This window comes from Eurytemora carolleeae, unplaced genomic scaffold (genome assembly GCF_000591075.1).
Source record: "Eurytemora carolleeae unplaced genomic scaffold, Eaff_2.0 scaffold390, whole genome shotgun sequence".
Lineage (NCBI taxonomy): Eukaryota > Metazoa > Arthropoda > Copepoda > Calanoida > Temoridae > Eurytemora > Eurytemora carolleeae.
Window position 1 is genome coordinate 224,521 of NW_019396376.1, and position 17,076 is coordinate 241,596.

Below are 17,076 nucleotides of genomic sequence, written 5' to 3' on the forward strand. Positions count from 1 at the left end.
TTTTATTAATAAAGTTCAGGTTTGTTTGAAAGAATAGTTTAATTAAAACTACTTAATTAAATCTGGTAATCATATAAATTTCTAATATTTGAATGAATGTCCCTAGTGCTGTATGCCACAATGTAGAATACATATCTATATTAGAGCGCATTGAACCTAGTATTGAGTAGGTAGATGGATCCCAATCTAACAAAACAAATTGTGAAAAAATCCTCAAAATAACGCTGAAATTCTAGCTTTTGGAAGGAATTATATTAGAAAGAAATTAGCTTTAAAACTGTATTCAACATATCAATAAAATCAATCCTATCTCAGCATGTTTTAGGAAAATATTATTCTTTCTGTTCAAATCTTATAATTTCTTTTCCAAATTCCATTAAATAAATTGCTCTTACTGGGTGTTCACTGTTGTGGTCTTTACAAAAAGAAAATACAAGTTATTCTAAACATTACACTGTAGTGGTTGCCTGGTTTAACATTAAACTTAATATTTATTTGGGATTTGGAATTCTGCCGGGGTTAATTAGTTCAATATTTTAGTTCTGATAATCTGTAAAAAACTTAGTCCAAAAAAAGCAAGTTTTAAGTTGTAGCTTTATTAAGTTATAGCTTTATTATGAGATGGGCTTGTTCGGCTTTTCTTCCTTTTGTTCGTTCATCGTTTGTGAACGACCAATTTCGTTCGTATTTTTCAATCGTTAAAAAAACAATAAAACTGTTTGTTCAGTAAAAAAAAAGATCGTTGATAAAAACAATTTCGAAAAAAATCGGTGTTTAAGGAAAAAACAAACGTTTTTTGGAAAATGAATTTGATCAGTAAAAAAAAATAAAATCGGGTTTATTTTAACGTTTGTTTTAAAAACGCTTGTTTTTTCATTTCTCTGAACCAAGTCGGTTTAATTTAAGTCAGAGCGACATTTAAGAAGAATCATAGCATTTAAGCAGTTACTTTTATTTTTTTAACTTTTGGACTCAGTTTACTTAATCTTGCGTACATGGTTTACATCCTTTATACAACTAGTTTAATAGAGCAAGGATGTTATAGAAATCTGAAATACTCATGCAATAACCGGTATGGAAGCAATTCCTAATTAAAAATATAAATCAATAATATTCACAATTCCTAAATAATTTTCTTCTTTGTTGATTTCTGCCAATTGGTCCACAGCACTAGAAACCAGCTTGTCCAGCCTAGTAAATACAGAGGTACAGAGGTACAGATGTAAGGTGCAATGGTATAGAGGTACAAATGTACAGAGGAACAGGGGTACAAAGTAAAAGAGGTACGGGGGTACACAGGTACACAGGTACACAGGTACACAGGTACACAGGTACAAAGGTACAAAGGTACAAAGGTATATGGGTACAGACTACAGAGGTACAGAGTTTCAAAGGTACAGATGTGCAGAGGTACAGATGTGCAGAGGTACAGAGGTACAGAGGTACAGATGTAAGGTGCAATGGTATAGAGGTACAAATGTATAGAGGAACAGAGGTACAAACGAAAAGAGGTACGGAGGTACAGAGGTACACAGGTACACAGGTACACAGGTACACAGGTACAAAGGTACAGAGGTACATAGGTACAGAGGTACAGAGTTTCAAAGGTACAGATGTGCAGAGGTACAGAGGTACAGGGTTATAGAGGTGTAGATGTACAGAGATATAGAGGTGTACAGGTACAGAGGTATCCTTTCTTGAACCAAGTGAAAATATAATTCAACCTGTAGTTTACCTATCTATGGTTCCAGAACTATTTCTCATCTCATCTGTAGTTAGAACTGGGGGATCCTTTCTCATAAACAGTTCCAGGTCCTTACTGGCCTTGTTCACCTGTAATACAGGTTCAAGGTTCAACGTTCAAACTTCAAGGTTCAAGGTTCAACGTTCAAGGTTCATGATTTTAGTTTCACGTTTCGAGGTTACGGTTCAAAATTCAAGGTTCAAAGTTTAAAGTTCATGGTTCAATTTTTTAATGTTTAAGGTTCAGATTTCAGGGTTCGAACTGTAAGCTTCAAGTTTAAAGGTTCAAGATTCAAGGTTCAAGGTTCTAGGTTCAAGGTTCAATTGGTTCAAGGTTCAAAGATCAAGGTTCCAGGGTTGGTTAAAGGTTCTTGATTCAGCGTTTAAGGTTCCGGGTTTTAAGGTTCAAGGTTCAAGGTTTAAGGTTCAGGATTTAAGGTTCATGGTTCGAGGTTCCAGGTTCCAGGTTCAAGGTTCAAGGTTCAATTGGTTCAAAGTTCAAGGTTCAAGGTTCAAGGTTCCAGGTTCAAGGTTCAAGGCTCAAGGTTCAAGGTTCAAGGTTCAAGGCTCAAGGTTCAAGGTTCAAGGAAGTTCAAGATGGAAGAAGAATTGTAAAGGGGTTGTGTTTATATATATATATATGTATATAAATATATATATAATATTATGGTTTATAAACTGAGACATGTCTGATATTTATTATGATACACTTTTAGTGTGAGGGATAAAATATAGCTGTCCAGTGTATAGTTACAAATACAGTCTTTAGCAGATTACAGCTCATAGAGCCAGGGAATTTAATAGAAAAGGGGCAATAGGGGCTGTAATAATCAGGACAAGGCGGTTGGATAATTTCAATTGACCAATATCAATTGACCAATATCAATTGATCAATATCAATTGACAAATACCAATTGATCAATATCAATTAATCAATGGAGCAAGGATTGAGAAAATGATAAAAGAAAATGATTGAGCAAGAGATTGAGTTTACCGGAAAAAATGTTTCTTGTTTGCCTCGAATCAAACAAGAAACTTATTCCTAGGTAAATATGCTGAATGTAGAATCTCATGGAACCTGATTGTTGAGTTATAATGGTTGGCATTTATATCAATACAATAGAGATGAATTTAAGTTTTGTTTACTAATAAGATTTTTTTAAATTTTAATCAAAATTTTACAAGTGTACAAAGATAAGCTTTTCATTGACAGCTTCTCTTTGTTTCCATGTTTATTTGTATCCATGTTGTTTGAAAGCTATAGTAGAAACAACAAATTAAAATCAAAATTCTTCATCGTTGTATTGAAATATACGACGACAATTGTTTTATTTTCATAGAGAATTCATTGAAAAAACTCACTAAGAAGCCAAGATTGAAAATAATCAATTTTAAAGCAGATAACCATTGATAACATTTTCCCATTTCATAATTACCATTGTTTCAAACTTGTCTATGCGTTCTCTTAATGCATCTTCAACTTGGTCTCTCTTATTTCCTATCCTAGTCTTGGACAGATCAAACACTGCAGCCATATCTAAACAATTTGTATAGTTATCTAGCAAAGACTGCTATTTTTGGCTAAAAAGTGTTTTTTGTTGTCGTTAAAACAGTAAAACTTGTTCAATAAAATCTATGAAAGATTATTTACCTTTAGTCCAATAGAATTTAAATAGTATTGTCTAACTTTTGTCGAATGAAATCTACATAAAGATTATCTACCTTTAGTGCAATGACTACACTTGTAGCCTTGTAGGCTAATAAAAACTGTATTATATTGTCTGCATTTGGTTCAAAGAAATCTACTAACGGTTATCTACCTTAACCATCCAATGAAAACTACGTAAGATTTTCTACATGCGGTCCAATGAAATCTACATAAAGGTTACCTACCTACTTCTAGTCCAATGAACTCTACAAAAATGTGTCTACCTTTAGGCCAATGAAAAACTCTTGTGTTTAGTTGAATATCTTCCTTAGGAAGTATAGTCGAGTCTAGAAGGAAGAGTACTCTCTGTATAGAACACCAATTAAACTTTAATGATTCAGAACGTATAAAATCACAGGAATAAATTCAGAAAATGTTCCAAATTACAATATTTCCAATTAAACTATTTCAAACTGATCTTTTATCTAGAAAATAGAATGATTCATTAGTAAGTTATCTGTTTGAACAAAAATACAGTTCCAAATAATTTGTCAATGTAAATAGTAGCCGTAGCCGCAGTAACAAGCAGTTTGTGCTAACAACTAGTAGCCACAGTAACAAACAGTTTGTGCTAACAACCAGTAGCTTTAGTAACAAACATTTCGTTCAAACAACCAGTAGCTTAAGTAACAAGTTTGTGCTAACAACTAGTAGCCACAGTAACAAACAGTTTGTTTAAACAACCAATAAATTTAGTAACACGTTTGTGCTAACAACTAGTTGCTTTAGTAACAAACAGTTTGTCCAAACAACCAGTAGCTTTAGTAAAAAACTACTGGATATATTGTATTGTATATCTAGGAATGAATCTACTAGATATATTGTATTGTATATCTAGGAATGAAACTACTAGATATATTGTATTGTATATCTAGGAATGAAACTACTGGATATATTGTATTGTACATCTAGGAATGAAACTACTGGATATATTGTATTGTATCTAGGAATGAATTTACTAGATATATTGTATTATATATCTAGAAATGAAACTATAACTGAAAATTTTGGTTAAATACTGTGAAAAAAATGTGGTAATGTTGTATTTCGCAATTTTTCGCATTTCTTTCGCTAGCAAAAAATTCGAAAATGTTCGCTTTTTTGCAAATTTTTCATCAAACATGTATTAAAGTAAAGGATAGTTTATAGGATACCTTTGTATGATCTGGTATTTCTCCTAGTTTCCCCGCCATCTCATCAAACTTCTTACAGATATCCCTGTTCCAGTTCCTGTTCAACTCCTCCTGGTACTTAATCAAACTCAACCTTAGACCAGCAGTTCTAAACACAAATACTGTCATGAGTTTGCGCGGATGAATAATAAAAGATATCATCTGAACTTTGAATAGCCACATTTTGATTAAACCAATTGATTACAACAGAAACAACTAGAGATTGGAGCATTCGCGTTTGTTTCGTTTATAAACAGACCTTTAGGGTTTTTGTTTAAAATTGTTCAAAAAATAATTGATTTCGTTCGTTCTCAAAATTATCGTTCATTTTCCATCTATTTCGTTTGTTTTCTCAATGAACGCTCGTTCAGTAAAATCGTTTGTTCAGAAAAATATTTATTTGAAGAAAATCATTCGTTCAAAAATAAACGATTGTTATAATAGTAAAAAAAACTCTATTCTTTAAATTTTCTTCGATAAAATCGTTTTTTCAGTAAAAAAACGATCGTTTTATCGAAGTTTCACAGAAAATTTGTTCGTGTTCATTAGCCCGAAGAAATTTTGATATTTCAAAGAAATATGACATTCGAATTACATTTTTCATTGGTATAAATAATTCAGTTAATCTTGGTTGAAATAAGATTGTAAGTTTGTATCAGTTAATTTTCCTTTATCATATGTTTCAGAAAAAGATGGGATAACAATGAAATGGAGAAAGAAATCTTAATTTATTACATATTTAGTACATTTTTACACAATACGATAAATCGTTGGTTTCTTATTATATCTGTATTTTCTAAATTTACCGAGGGGGGGGGGACTAAGTGATAATGAGGATGATGTACCACGATTTTGATTGTTTGACAACCATGAAAGTTATTCCTCAAAATAGGCTATGGATTTTCCTCACCAAGTCGATTATGCTTTCGTGTATCCCTAGACATATAAATTCTAAAGCTAGCTTAAGCTAAAACCGAGTATTTACCAAAATATTTTTAGCTTTTTTGCTTGAGAGCACATTTTGGTTCGCAGTTATAACGTCTGGCTGAATTGTGTGCTATAGTGCATCCTGTAGTTTTCTTTATAAAGTATATAAAGTATAAAATGTATGAAAGTATAAAAGGTATATAAAATATATGAAAGCATAAAATGTATAAAAGTATAAAATGTGTAAAGTATAAAATGTAAAGAAATATTAAAATGTATGAAAACATAAATTGTAAAAAAGTATAAAATGTATGAAAGTATAAAATGTATATAAAATGTATGAAAGCATAAAATGTATAAATGTATAAAATGTGTAAAGTATAAAATGTAAAAAAGTATTAAATGAATATAAAATGTATGAAAGCGTAAAATGTATAAAAGTATAAAATTGTATAAAAGTATAAAATGTGCATAAAAGTAAAAAAAAATTAAAAACAGGGTAGAGGTACAGGGTGATGTCTTAGTTTCCGATAGTTGACAGATGAAAAAGAATATATTTCGAAGTAAAAGTTTTCCGACGTACGTCTTTTGAGCTTTACAAAATGTGGTCTGCCTTCTGTTACCGGAGATGTTTAACATTTAAACGGTTTTGTTGTTATTTAATGAATTTGAATCTGGAAATATATTTTAATAATTCCGTCAATTTTGAAGAATTGTAAAACACATTTTTGAATTCCCTAGACTAGTATTTTTAATTATTAATTGTTTTAACTGAGATACTACAAATATTGCATTCACGTAACAGTTTCACGCAAAATTCCCATGTTTATTGGGTCACCCTGTATACCTGCTGAACATCTCAGTGTTTAGATCAGTGCAAACCAAACCAAACATGTTGAGAAGAACATAGTTTCTAATTCCACTAACTTCCTTGCCAAGCATAGAATATTCAACCATTTTTTCCTAATTCAAATAATAAAAAAATAAGTAATATTAGTTTTCAAATCCTGTTATCTGACGTAGTGGTAGACTTTTCATATTTAAAATATGAATTCTGCAAGATGAATAAACAGGGTTACCAACAAAGGATGAGACTGAAAGACGACCTGAAACCCTTAAAATATTTTGAACAGATAGAAAGAAGTTTCAGGGAATCATGAATTCCCTACAATAGCCTCTGAAGTCTCATCCTTTGTGAGTAATCCAGTATTTAAAGTTTAAATAATCTAAAGCTTATAGTCTGCAAAGATTTTTCAAATGTGTTTAATAATTAATTAAATCACCTGGAATTCATCAAGACCAGATCCCTTTCTCAGAAATTCATCTCTTTCCATCTCAGACTGAAACAAGAACTTTTTAGTTAAATATATTGTTTATCATTCTACGAAAAAAGAATAGAACTTAATATTTTTTTATATTGCCATTTTGAAAATAAAAAAATCTTTTAGGAATATTTATTAAAAACCTCTATAAAAATGTTGTTTTAAATATTATTTTTCAGAACATAAACAACCCTATTTTTATTTTTTTATATTTCACAAACGAATTATGATTATTGATGTGAAACTTATCTCGATATTATCTCGTTATTATCTCGATATTATCTCGATTTATATATCAAATATTTTAAACTCAAATAAGCGCTCATATCTTCATATTCAGAAAAAAGCTGGAAAAAGTTGTCATTTATTAAACTTTTAATCATACTGTAAACCCACCAAGGATGTATAACTGTATCCTAGTTCATTCAACCCAAGCCAAGTTTTATCATGAGTTGAGGACTGGACAAACAAATAATAATGATTTAACCCGTTACTTTGCATCTGTTACCAACGGGGGACAGAATTTTCCACGGAGCCGAGATTCGAACCCTCGTGACCCTTAGCTGGAGAGAGCATGGATAACGGTGCTTTCGTCGGCAGAGAAAGCAAACTGAAGGTCCGTTTTGTGCCCCGGAAGAGGGTCAGTCTTGATGAAGTATCAGAGGAGAGCAGTCGATAACATCTTCAGTAGCTCCAGGAGGAGAATTATCTCCATCTATGATTCCAGGATTAACTTCAGTTGATCCTCAATTTGTATTTTAATAATAATGTAAAATAAATGTCCGTGCAAAGTTAGTGCTTTAATCGATTCAATCTGGCTTGTTATATTGAGTTTCTCTTTGTAAAGTTTCCTTTATTGAGTTCTCATTTGTCTGATATCTAAATATATAAAATTGTAATCTCTGTTTGTCTGTCTCTTTGTTTGATTGTCCGATCATAACTCAGGAACCCCTGGACCGATTTGCCTCAAATTTTGATTGGGGAACTCGAGAAACCCACGGGAATGTTCCTAGCTTGGTATTAGTTGTTAAGTTGAGTTGGTTGACTTTAATAGCAAAAATTTAGTTTCCCGGTAAAAATCGTTTCAGTGTGAGTAAATGGCGGGAGTAACTTTTAGTGACCTGGGCAGCGCTGGGTTCCCAAGCTATAGTCTTTATACATCCTTAGCTTGTCTGTCTGTTTGTTTTATTTATATCCAATAAAAATAAGTTTATATCCAATAAAAATAAGTTTATATCCAATAAAAATAAGTTTATATCCAATAAAAATAAGTTGATATCCAATAAAAATAAGTTTATATCCAATAAAAATAAGGTAGGCTGAACCTATCAGACTAAACAAATTGTGGCAACGAACATGACCCCATGGGGAAGGTTTATGGATGGTGAAATTTTGTCCGGAAAATTTCGAATTTTTTAATTTTGTAAATCCATCAAATTCGACAGAAAAAAATCAGCGATTTTTCAATGTTCATCGCAGAGTACGATGAAAAATGGCGACTATCAGTCCGCAGAGTAACTGTCAAACGCGAAAATTGATAATAGGCAAGGGAGAGCGAAGCGCCCTAAAAATGTAGTATCAGACTGCACATTTTATTTGGAATGAAAATATAGTAACCTAACTAGTTAGAAACATACAGGAATATTGTATAACTGTAGTTTCTATACAGGGCGTGAGCTATCAACGCCACTTCCACTTGGCGCAGTCTGGAGCTATCAGTACCTTAACTAGGAAACGATCCCGCAACTATCAATGTCTCAACCAGGACACGATCCTCAACGATTACTCTCTCCCAGAAAACCGTATGGAGTTACTATATCAACTAAGCTTCTTCAGTTTAGATTAGAATTGTAGAGACATTGATAGTCAATCGAATCTGAGTTACACCTGGATAGATACGTTCCCAGAAACTGTTATGGAGTAGGCATTAACTATATGTATATATAATAAATAGTTTATATTTGTATACATTTATATATTTATGAATGAGTGAGGAGCTGTAATATATAGATTTACAAATTCCATGTCGACGTTTCTGAAAATACGATTTGTAGTTTTTATTTACCTGTGTAGAGAGAATGTGTTTGTAAGTGTTGTAAGTGCTAATATAGTTTACTGGACCCACCAGGTTACAGTCAAATATAGACAAGGCTTCAGCCACTAAAAGAAAAAGTGAAATCATACAAAACAAGAGAAATAATGATTATAAGAAAATGTAAATCAACGTGTTTATATAATTTTTGAATCAAATGCAACAATCACTGCATGGTTATCATTTATCTTTAAGCTATTCAATGTTTATTTATGAATAATAATTTCGTCCAAAATGTGAATGTTTTTGAATATACACGTCCTTTAATATTGTGATATTTAAAGGGACTGTGAGCTTAATTTCAAGTGACCCTCCATGCAAAGAATTGGCAATGCCCGATTCACAACAGTGTACACTTCAAACATTCGACGGATTACTGTTGTCGAACTTATTCTCGTAAATCTACAAAATAGCTTTTAATTGTTAATTTAATTGTTAATTTAATTGTTAATTTAATTTAATTATTGAACTTCTATTAATTTTCAATTTCTAGAATTGGCAAAAATCTATTCTCTTTCGAATTTTTGGAAATCGAATTTTAAAGGTATTCTAGTGGGTTTTAAGAGAAGTAAACAAATCGATGAACAGTCAAAAAACAGGGTTTCAAAGGATGAGACTTCAGAGATTATTCAGAATTTGTTCCGTCCATTTCCTTGCATGCAGGGTTCCTTGTAGACCAAAACTGGCTTATTTTTCTACTTTATCATTTAGTAAGCCCTAAAAATACTCAATTGAGTGCAGAAACATCAAAGCAAGCTTCAAATCGTCATATTTGTATAGTTTTGGGTCTTCTGTACAATCTCATCCTTTCTGGGTAACCCTGTATGTATATACAATGTACATATATCGAGTGCTGAAGTAATTTACTTTTACAGGATGGTTACAAATAACTGCAAATTTTGTAGCGGGGTAAATTTGCATAATTTGATATGATACTGTAGCCTTGTACAAAGAACTTTATTTATCAGATACATCAACATAATTGTAAACAGAGTATATTTACATATACGAAGATATTTTATAATTCATCTTTCTTTGCAAGGTAACCCATGCCGAGGACCTGACATATTTCAAACTGTGATTAATGTTAGATCAATAATTTAAGTTTGAAATATCAAAGTTTTACACCATCAGGATGCAAAGATATAGCGGTTAGAAAATCTGAGTTTGTGGCAAATGCTCAATTTTTTCATAATAAATCTTATAAAATACAAATATGTATCTATTTAATTTAAAGAAATTTCAAAAACACAAGTTCTGAGTCCGAATTTAATGAATTTGATCGGCGTCTCAAATCCGCTAAAACCCGGTTTCAATTGAGCGCCGGCTTAAATTTTGAAAAATTGAATACGATTTTATGAGGAACAAGCCATATTTGATCCGCGTCTCAAATGTAAGCCGCGGCTTAAATTCTTCAAATTCGGCCGCTGGAAAACATTGGGGAAGGTAATACTTTGAATAGTTTTTGATATTCCAAAAGTTCAGAATTATTTAAATATGATTTCAAAACTTACAAATTCCAATTTCTTACAGTTAATTTTTAAAGAAACATTAAAAAAGAGTTAGAATTAAAAGATTTTGTAATATCAACTGTTACTTCACAAAAAATTTTAATCAAACAATTTACTTCTTTCTTTCCCGTAATTTTTACACAGAACTACAACTAAACATATCCAATTTAAGAGCGAAAAATAGGAATTTAAATCCAGAATTTTTGCTAAGGCAATAACTTGTACAGTCTCTTTAAAATTGTTTGATTTGTAGATTTGTAGATTTGTAGATTTGTAGATTTGTAGATTTGTAGATTTGTAGATTTGTAGATTTGTAAATTTGTAAATTTGTAGATTTGTAGATTCGTAAATTTGTAAATTTGTAGATTTGTAGATTTGTAGATTTGTAGGTTTGTAGATTTGTAGATTTTTAGATTTGTAGATTTGTAGATTTGTAAATTTGTAGATTTGTAGATGATTTGTAGATTTGTAAATTTGTAGATTTGTAGATTTGTAGATTTGTAGATTTGTAGATTTGTAGATTTGTAAATTTGTAGATTTGTAGATTTGTAAACATAATTACCTAATGTTTGAACATAGTCTTCGTTCCAGTCTACTTTTAGTAAATACAACTCTTCCTCCTGAAAAATATATTTATATAAAAATAAGGATTTTTTTAAAATAATTTATTCTACGATCTTCGTTTAAAACGACTTTAAATTTTGAGAAATGAGCAAAAATGTCATTTTTGACCCACACAATCTTTTCGACCCTTTCTTTGATATTTAAAATTATGAATTCTGTTAGATTAAAAAAAAATACTTTGAAATATCAAAGGTTTACACCATCTGGTTGCAAAGATAAAGAGATTAGAAAATTTGGGGTTCGTGGCAAAGACTCAAGTCCTTTATGAATTTTTCTGGTTTCTCTCAAAATTGTTTTATATCATAGATTAAAAGTAAAATCTTGGAATCTTTGTAAATATTTATATCAAAAGTTTAAATTTAAAATTCAAAATTGAATGTTAACAGAATAATTGCGAAAAATTTTTATTTCAATAAAACATCGTGAAATGATTTGAAAAGAAAGGAGCCATGGGAGAAACGATATAACGATATATTTATATTTGTGAGAATGTTTACATTTACCCGACTACTAGAACCAGTATAAATCTTGATAAAACCTAGGATAAAACCCTATACAGTACAGTTTAGAATATACCAAATAGATTCTAGTACAGCAGATGGCAAGGAATGTATTTTAAAAAATACTTCGTCAAGAAATGCATATTAAAGAATAATCTGTCAAGAAATGTATTCTAAAGAATAATCTGTCAATGAATGTATATTGTATATTAAAGAATAATCTGTCAATGAATGTATATTAAAGAATATTCTGTTAAGAAATGTATTCTAAAGAATAATCTGTCAATGAATGTATATTAAAGAATAATCTGTCAATGAATGTATATTAAAGAATAATCTGTCAAGAAATGTATTCAAAAGAATAATCTGTCAAGGAATGTATTCAAAAGAATAACCTGTCAAGGAATGTATAATAAACAATAATCTGCCAAGAAATGTATTCAAAAGAATTACCTGTCAAGGAATGTATATTAAAGAATAATCTGTCAAGGAATTTATATTAGAGAATACCTGTCAAGGAATGTATTATATTAAATAATTTGTCAAGGAATGTATCTTAAAGAATAATCTGTCAAGAAATGTATTCAAAGAATAATCTGTCAAGGAATGTATTTCTAATAATAATTTGTCAATGAATGTATATTAAAGAATAATCTGTCAAGGAATGTATATTGTATATCAAAGAATAATCTGTCAAGGAATGTATATTTAAGAATAATCTGTCATTGAATGTATATTAAAGAATAATCTGTTAAAAATGTATTATAAAGAATAATCTTTCAAGGAATGTATTCAAAAGAATAATCTGTCAATGAATTTATATTAAAGAATAATCTGCCAAGGAATGTATATTTAAGAATAATCTGTCAAGGAATGTTTATTTAAGAATAATCTGTCAAGGAATGTATATTAAAGAATAATCTAACTAGGGATGTATATTTAAGAATAATCTGTCAAGGAATGTATATTTAAGAATAATCTGTCAAGGAATGTATATTTAAGAATAATCTGTCAAGGTATAAAGATCCCTGAATTTGTCCCAAGACCCAAGATTAAGAAAACTAAACAAAAACTATATCTGGAGGAAAGTAATGATAGTGAAAACATTCAGATTCTACACAGAGCTAATAGGGAGGAAAACATAAAGGAAATATATAAGAAGGAAAACAAACATTAATGATGATGGTTGGAAGAATGTAGAAAGAATAAAATAAGTTCAAGAATAAAACGATTACAAGGCCAATATTATAAAAATGGTTTCTTTAGCAGTCCAGGAAATTTGAAGATGGTTTACATAGCATTCTGAGAAATATGAAGATGGTTATCTAGCAGTCTAGGAAATATGGAGACGGCTTACCTGACAGTCTGGGAAATATGAAGATGGTTTACCTAGCAGTCTGGGAAATATAAAGATGGTTTACCTAGCAGTCTGGGAAATATGAAGATGGTTTACCTAGCAGTCTAAGAAATATAAAGATGGTTTACCTGACAGTCTAAGAAATATGAAGATGGTTTACCTGGCAGTCTGGGAAAATCTCCAGTTCAATTCTAGGGAACTCCTAGACGAGCAAAGTACATCGTTTAAGAACGTTTAATGCAGGAAATTAAAAATGAAGGGAGGAAAGAACGTATAATGTTCTGAATATGAAGGTATATAGGAATGAAGGAATGTATAATGTTCTGAATATGAAGGTATGAAGGTAGGAAGGAATGTATAATGTTATGAATATGAAGGTATGAAAATATGAAGGAATATATAATGTTCTTAATATGGAGGTATGAAGGTAGGAAGGAATGTATAAGGTTCTGAATATGAAAGTATGAAGGTAGGAAGGAATGTATAATGTTCTGAATATGAAGGTATAGAGGAATGAAGGAATGTATAATGTTCTGAATATGGAGGTATAAAAGAATGAAGGAATGAATAATGTTCTAAATATGAAGGTATGAAGGTAGGAAGGGATGTATAATGTTCTGAATATGAAAGTAAGAAGGTAGGAAGGGATGTATAATGTTCTGAATATGAAGGTATAAAGGTAGGAAGAAATGTATAATGTTCAGAATATGGAGGTATGAAGGAAGGGAGTAATGTATAATGTTCTAAATATGAACTATGAAGCTAAGAAGGGATGTATAATGTTCTGAATATGAACTATGAAGCTAAGAAGAAATGTATAATGTTCTGAATATGAGAGGATGAAGGAATGAAGGAATGTATAATATTCTGAATATGAAGGTATAAAGGAATGAAGGGATGTATAATATTCTGAATATGGAGGTATGGAGGTAGGAAGGGTTGTATAATATTCTGAATATGAAACTATAAAGGAATGAAGGGATGTATAATGTTCCTGTGTATTCTCCACTATCTCCCTGAGACAAGAGACTAGTATCTCCCTAGTATCTGCTAGGCTGGGTGAGAACATCACTCCCTCCTCTCCGATCTAAAAATATCAAGTTTTCTTTATTTCAAATTGTTTTTCAAACCATACGTTATTTATATTTAAAGTCAAATATATACAACATTACAAGCACAAATTTTAATTCTAGTTTGAATTTATTATCTTTATATCTTTGCAAACCAATAAAGTAGACTTTGATATATCAAACTATAAATTCTGTTTTATTGAATAATCTAAGTTTTTCAAATATTACAGGTTTACACTATCAGGTTGTAAAGATATTAGAAAATTTGAGTTTGTTGCCAAAACTCAGTTCCTTTATTTGGTTTTTTAATTCAATTTTTGCTGTTCTTTTCAATAGTTCTTCAATAAGAGATATGTTTGAAAACATTACCTCTAGATGAATATCCATCATTGGATTCCTCACAAACAGGAGATCACTGAACTCTCCTTGGAAATAATTTCCGTCCTAGATAATAAATGGTTCAGGGATATTTCTGTCCTGGGATAATTCATGGTTCAGGGATATTTCCGTCCTAGATAATACATGGTTCAGGGATATTTCCGTTCTAGATAATACATGGTTCAGGGAAAGTTAAGCAGAAATATTAAAAATGTAGAAATTCATGAATATTAGACTAGCTTACTAGAAATACTGTTTTATTAAAACATATATTTTATAGACTTTATCAATATCTATCAGTGAAATAATGCTATGGTGGGGACTGACATATAAATTGATGCATTAAATCACAATTTTCTATCTACTTTGAAAAAAAGGTTAGAATAAGTTTTGTTAAGGAATAGCCCCTGACAATACATGACAATAATGTAAAACAATAATTTTTAAAAAGTTCTTTTCCAAAGTTTAACCTTTTCTTATTTTCAGTTCTCCATAAAGTTGTCGATTTTCTTTTATATTTTCTCTTGTCATTCAATAAATCCTTTATCTTCACCTTGCTATACCATCTGAAATTCTCCTTCTTTCAAACATTCAACCATACAATTTCTAACTTTTAAGCTTACAATTTGAACTTATATGATTTGTTGATATAACAATGCGTGAAATGTGACACCCATTGACAAGTAACAATTGGCCTAAAACTTATAATCCCTCTATTTGTACGTTGGAAAAATTTATTTATCAAAGGCGTTTACTTAGTCCAAACTTGCTTTATTGGAAAAATCATAAAAACATGAACTATTTGATTTGGTAGAATTCTTTATTTGAAATAACAAAAGTCTACGATATCATACAATACAAAAATAAGATTACACAATTAGAATTAGATGTGAGTAATCAGTTTCTTTACTTATCTCTTATTAGTCGTCCAGCTTGCTCCGGAAAGATTAGTAAACTATTCAGTTTGACTGATTTAAGTCAATTTAAAATAACATAACATATGATGTAACTCGAAAATCTTGAACCCACAAAATTACCAACACGAATAAACATTTAAGTCTTTAATGCATTTACATTTAAACCCCTAATTATAATGTCTCAAAACCTGACTCTATTGTCACCAAGTTAATTCTAATGTCTCTAAACCTAACCGTAATATCTCTAAACCTAATTATAATGTCTCTAAACCTAATTATAATGTATCTATCCCTAACTCTATTGTCACCCAGTTAATTCTAATGCCTCTAAACCTAATTATAATGTCTCTAAACCTAATTCTAATATCTCTAAACCTAATTTTAATGTCTCTAAACCTCATTCTAATGTCTTTAAACCTAATTCTAATGTCTCTAAACCTAATATTATAATGTCTCTTAACCTAATTCTAATGTCTCTAAACCTAATTCTAATGTCTCTGAACCTAATTATAATGTCTTTAAATTTACTTATAACGTCTCTAAACCTAATTTTAGTGTAACTAAACCTATCTGTAATGTTTCTAAACCTAACTCATATAAGTCTCTAAACCCATGACTCTTTATTTTTAGCCTTTAAATGTAACTTCTTAATTTTTAAACCTAATTTTACTTTCAATTAAGAATTGTTTTCTTCAGTACTTAGAGGCAATAACAATTATCATAAAAGTGTAAGAAATATATATATCTATATTTCCCAAGCAAATATTTGCCACATCTTGCAATAAACACTTGGCTCTAATGAAACATGTAAATTATAAATACTTTAAATAATTAATGGCTGGAACACAGAACATTTTGTAACTAACATTGCACAATTGACATCCACGTTTAGACCATTACCAGCTGTGGGTGGAAGGTTGAAAGTGTGTTAGCAAGCTTTTTTAATCTAGTTTCTTAAAGTTTAAATTAAAGGACAAGAAGGTGTCTGCTCTCTTCTTTTGCTCCTAATTTTTCCAGGGGGGGGGACGTCCCCCCACGCCCCCCATTTGAAAGCTAAAATCATTACAAGACAAATAATTTATATAAAATGCAAATATATAAATAATGAATAAACTTGAATACAAATAATGAATAAAGAAATACATATTACCGAATATGTTCTCATATACTCCACTACATCTTCAAGAGTTCGTATTGTCATGCATCTACAAAATAAATAAACAATAAAGAAATAAAATTTTTTTTAGTTTGGTCGATTCTTTGAACATGAAAATGAAATCATCCTTGTCTTCTGCACAAAAGTTGTTCATTTTCAATTCAGGTTTTCTTTTTTTCATTAAATAAAATAACAAGGATAATTTTTCATTTTAGATTAGATAAAGGATTACGGGTATCGTTGCGAATCGAAAATGAAAATCATTGATTGGATGATAAAAAAAGTTGTTTGTTATTAGTCTTTACTTATAAAAAGTTCAAGTTTGAATGATAAATAAGGTGTGATTTGTACAGTGTGTGATAAATAAAGTACTAACCCTAATTTATGTGACTTGTATATATATATATATATAAACTTATGTTCGTTAATCTCGAACAGACCTAATGGTCAGTTTGATATTTACCTGTATCACAAAATATAGTCAGTTGAATATGAACTCTGTTTTATTATGGTCAGACGTATTAGCTCTTATTAGAGAGTATGCAGTTTGAGAGAGTTGTATCTGGATTGATACATAGTTAAGAAAACAGAGAGAGTTG

General features: G+C 30.3%; 1 protein-coding gene and 1 long non-coding RNA gene across 2 annotated transcripts; both read right to left on the reverse strand.

Annotated features, from left to right (window-relative positions):
* Positions 1–1,091: 1,091 nt before the first annotated feature.
* Positions 1,092–13,154, reverse strand: LOC111702012 (dynein heavy chain 3, axonemal). The gene is made up of 10 exons (XM_023473530.1): positions 13,117–13,154; positions 11,038–11,095; positions 8,938–9,032; positions 6,834–6,890; positions 6,398–6,513; positions 4,606–4,732; positions 3,676–3,757; positions 3,180–3,280; positions 1,736–1,833; positions 1,092–1,191 (listed from the first exon to the last, which is right to left on the reverse strand). Exons 4-10 carry the CDS (start codon positions 6,882–6,884, stop codon positions 1,092–1,094), a joined length of 675 nt encoding a protein of 224 aa, XP_023329298.1. The 5' UTR covers positions 6,885–6,890; positions 8,938–9,032; positions 11,038–11,095; positions 13,117–13,154.
* An 800-nt stretch (positions 13,155–13,954) lies between these two features.
* LOC111702008 (uncharacterized) lies at positions 13,955–16,528 on the reverse strand. Its single transcript, XR_002765327.1, has 3 exons — positions 16,472–16,528; positions 14,396–14,470; positions 13,955–14,043 (listed from the first exon to the last, which is right to left on the reverse strand). It is a non-coding gene; the product is annotated as an uncharacterized LOC111702008 (long non-coding RNA).
* Positions 16,529–17,076: the final 548 nt, after the last annotated feature.

Excerpts from the sequence above, each read along its gene's own strand:
- LOC111702012 (XM_023473530.1), bottom strand. The coding sequence starts at position 6,884 with ATGGAAAGAGATGAATTTCTGAGAAAGGGATCTGGTCTTGATGAATTC. Across the intron at positions 6,514-6,833 it reads CTGGTCTTGATGAATTCCAG|GAAAAAATGGTTGAATATTC; the intron begins GTGATTTAATTA and ends TATTTGAATTAG. Across the intron at positions 4,733-6,397 it reads AACACTGAGATGTTCAGCAG|AACTGCTGGTCTAAGGTTGA; the intron begins GTATACAGGGTG and ends ATTTGTGTTTAG.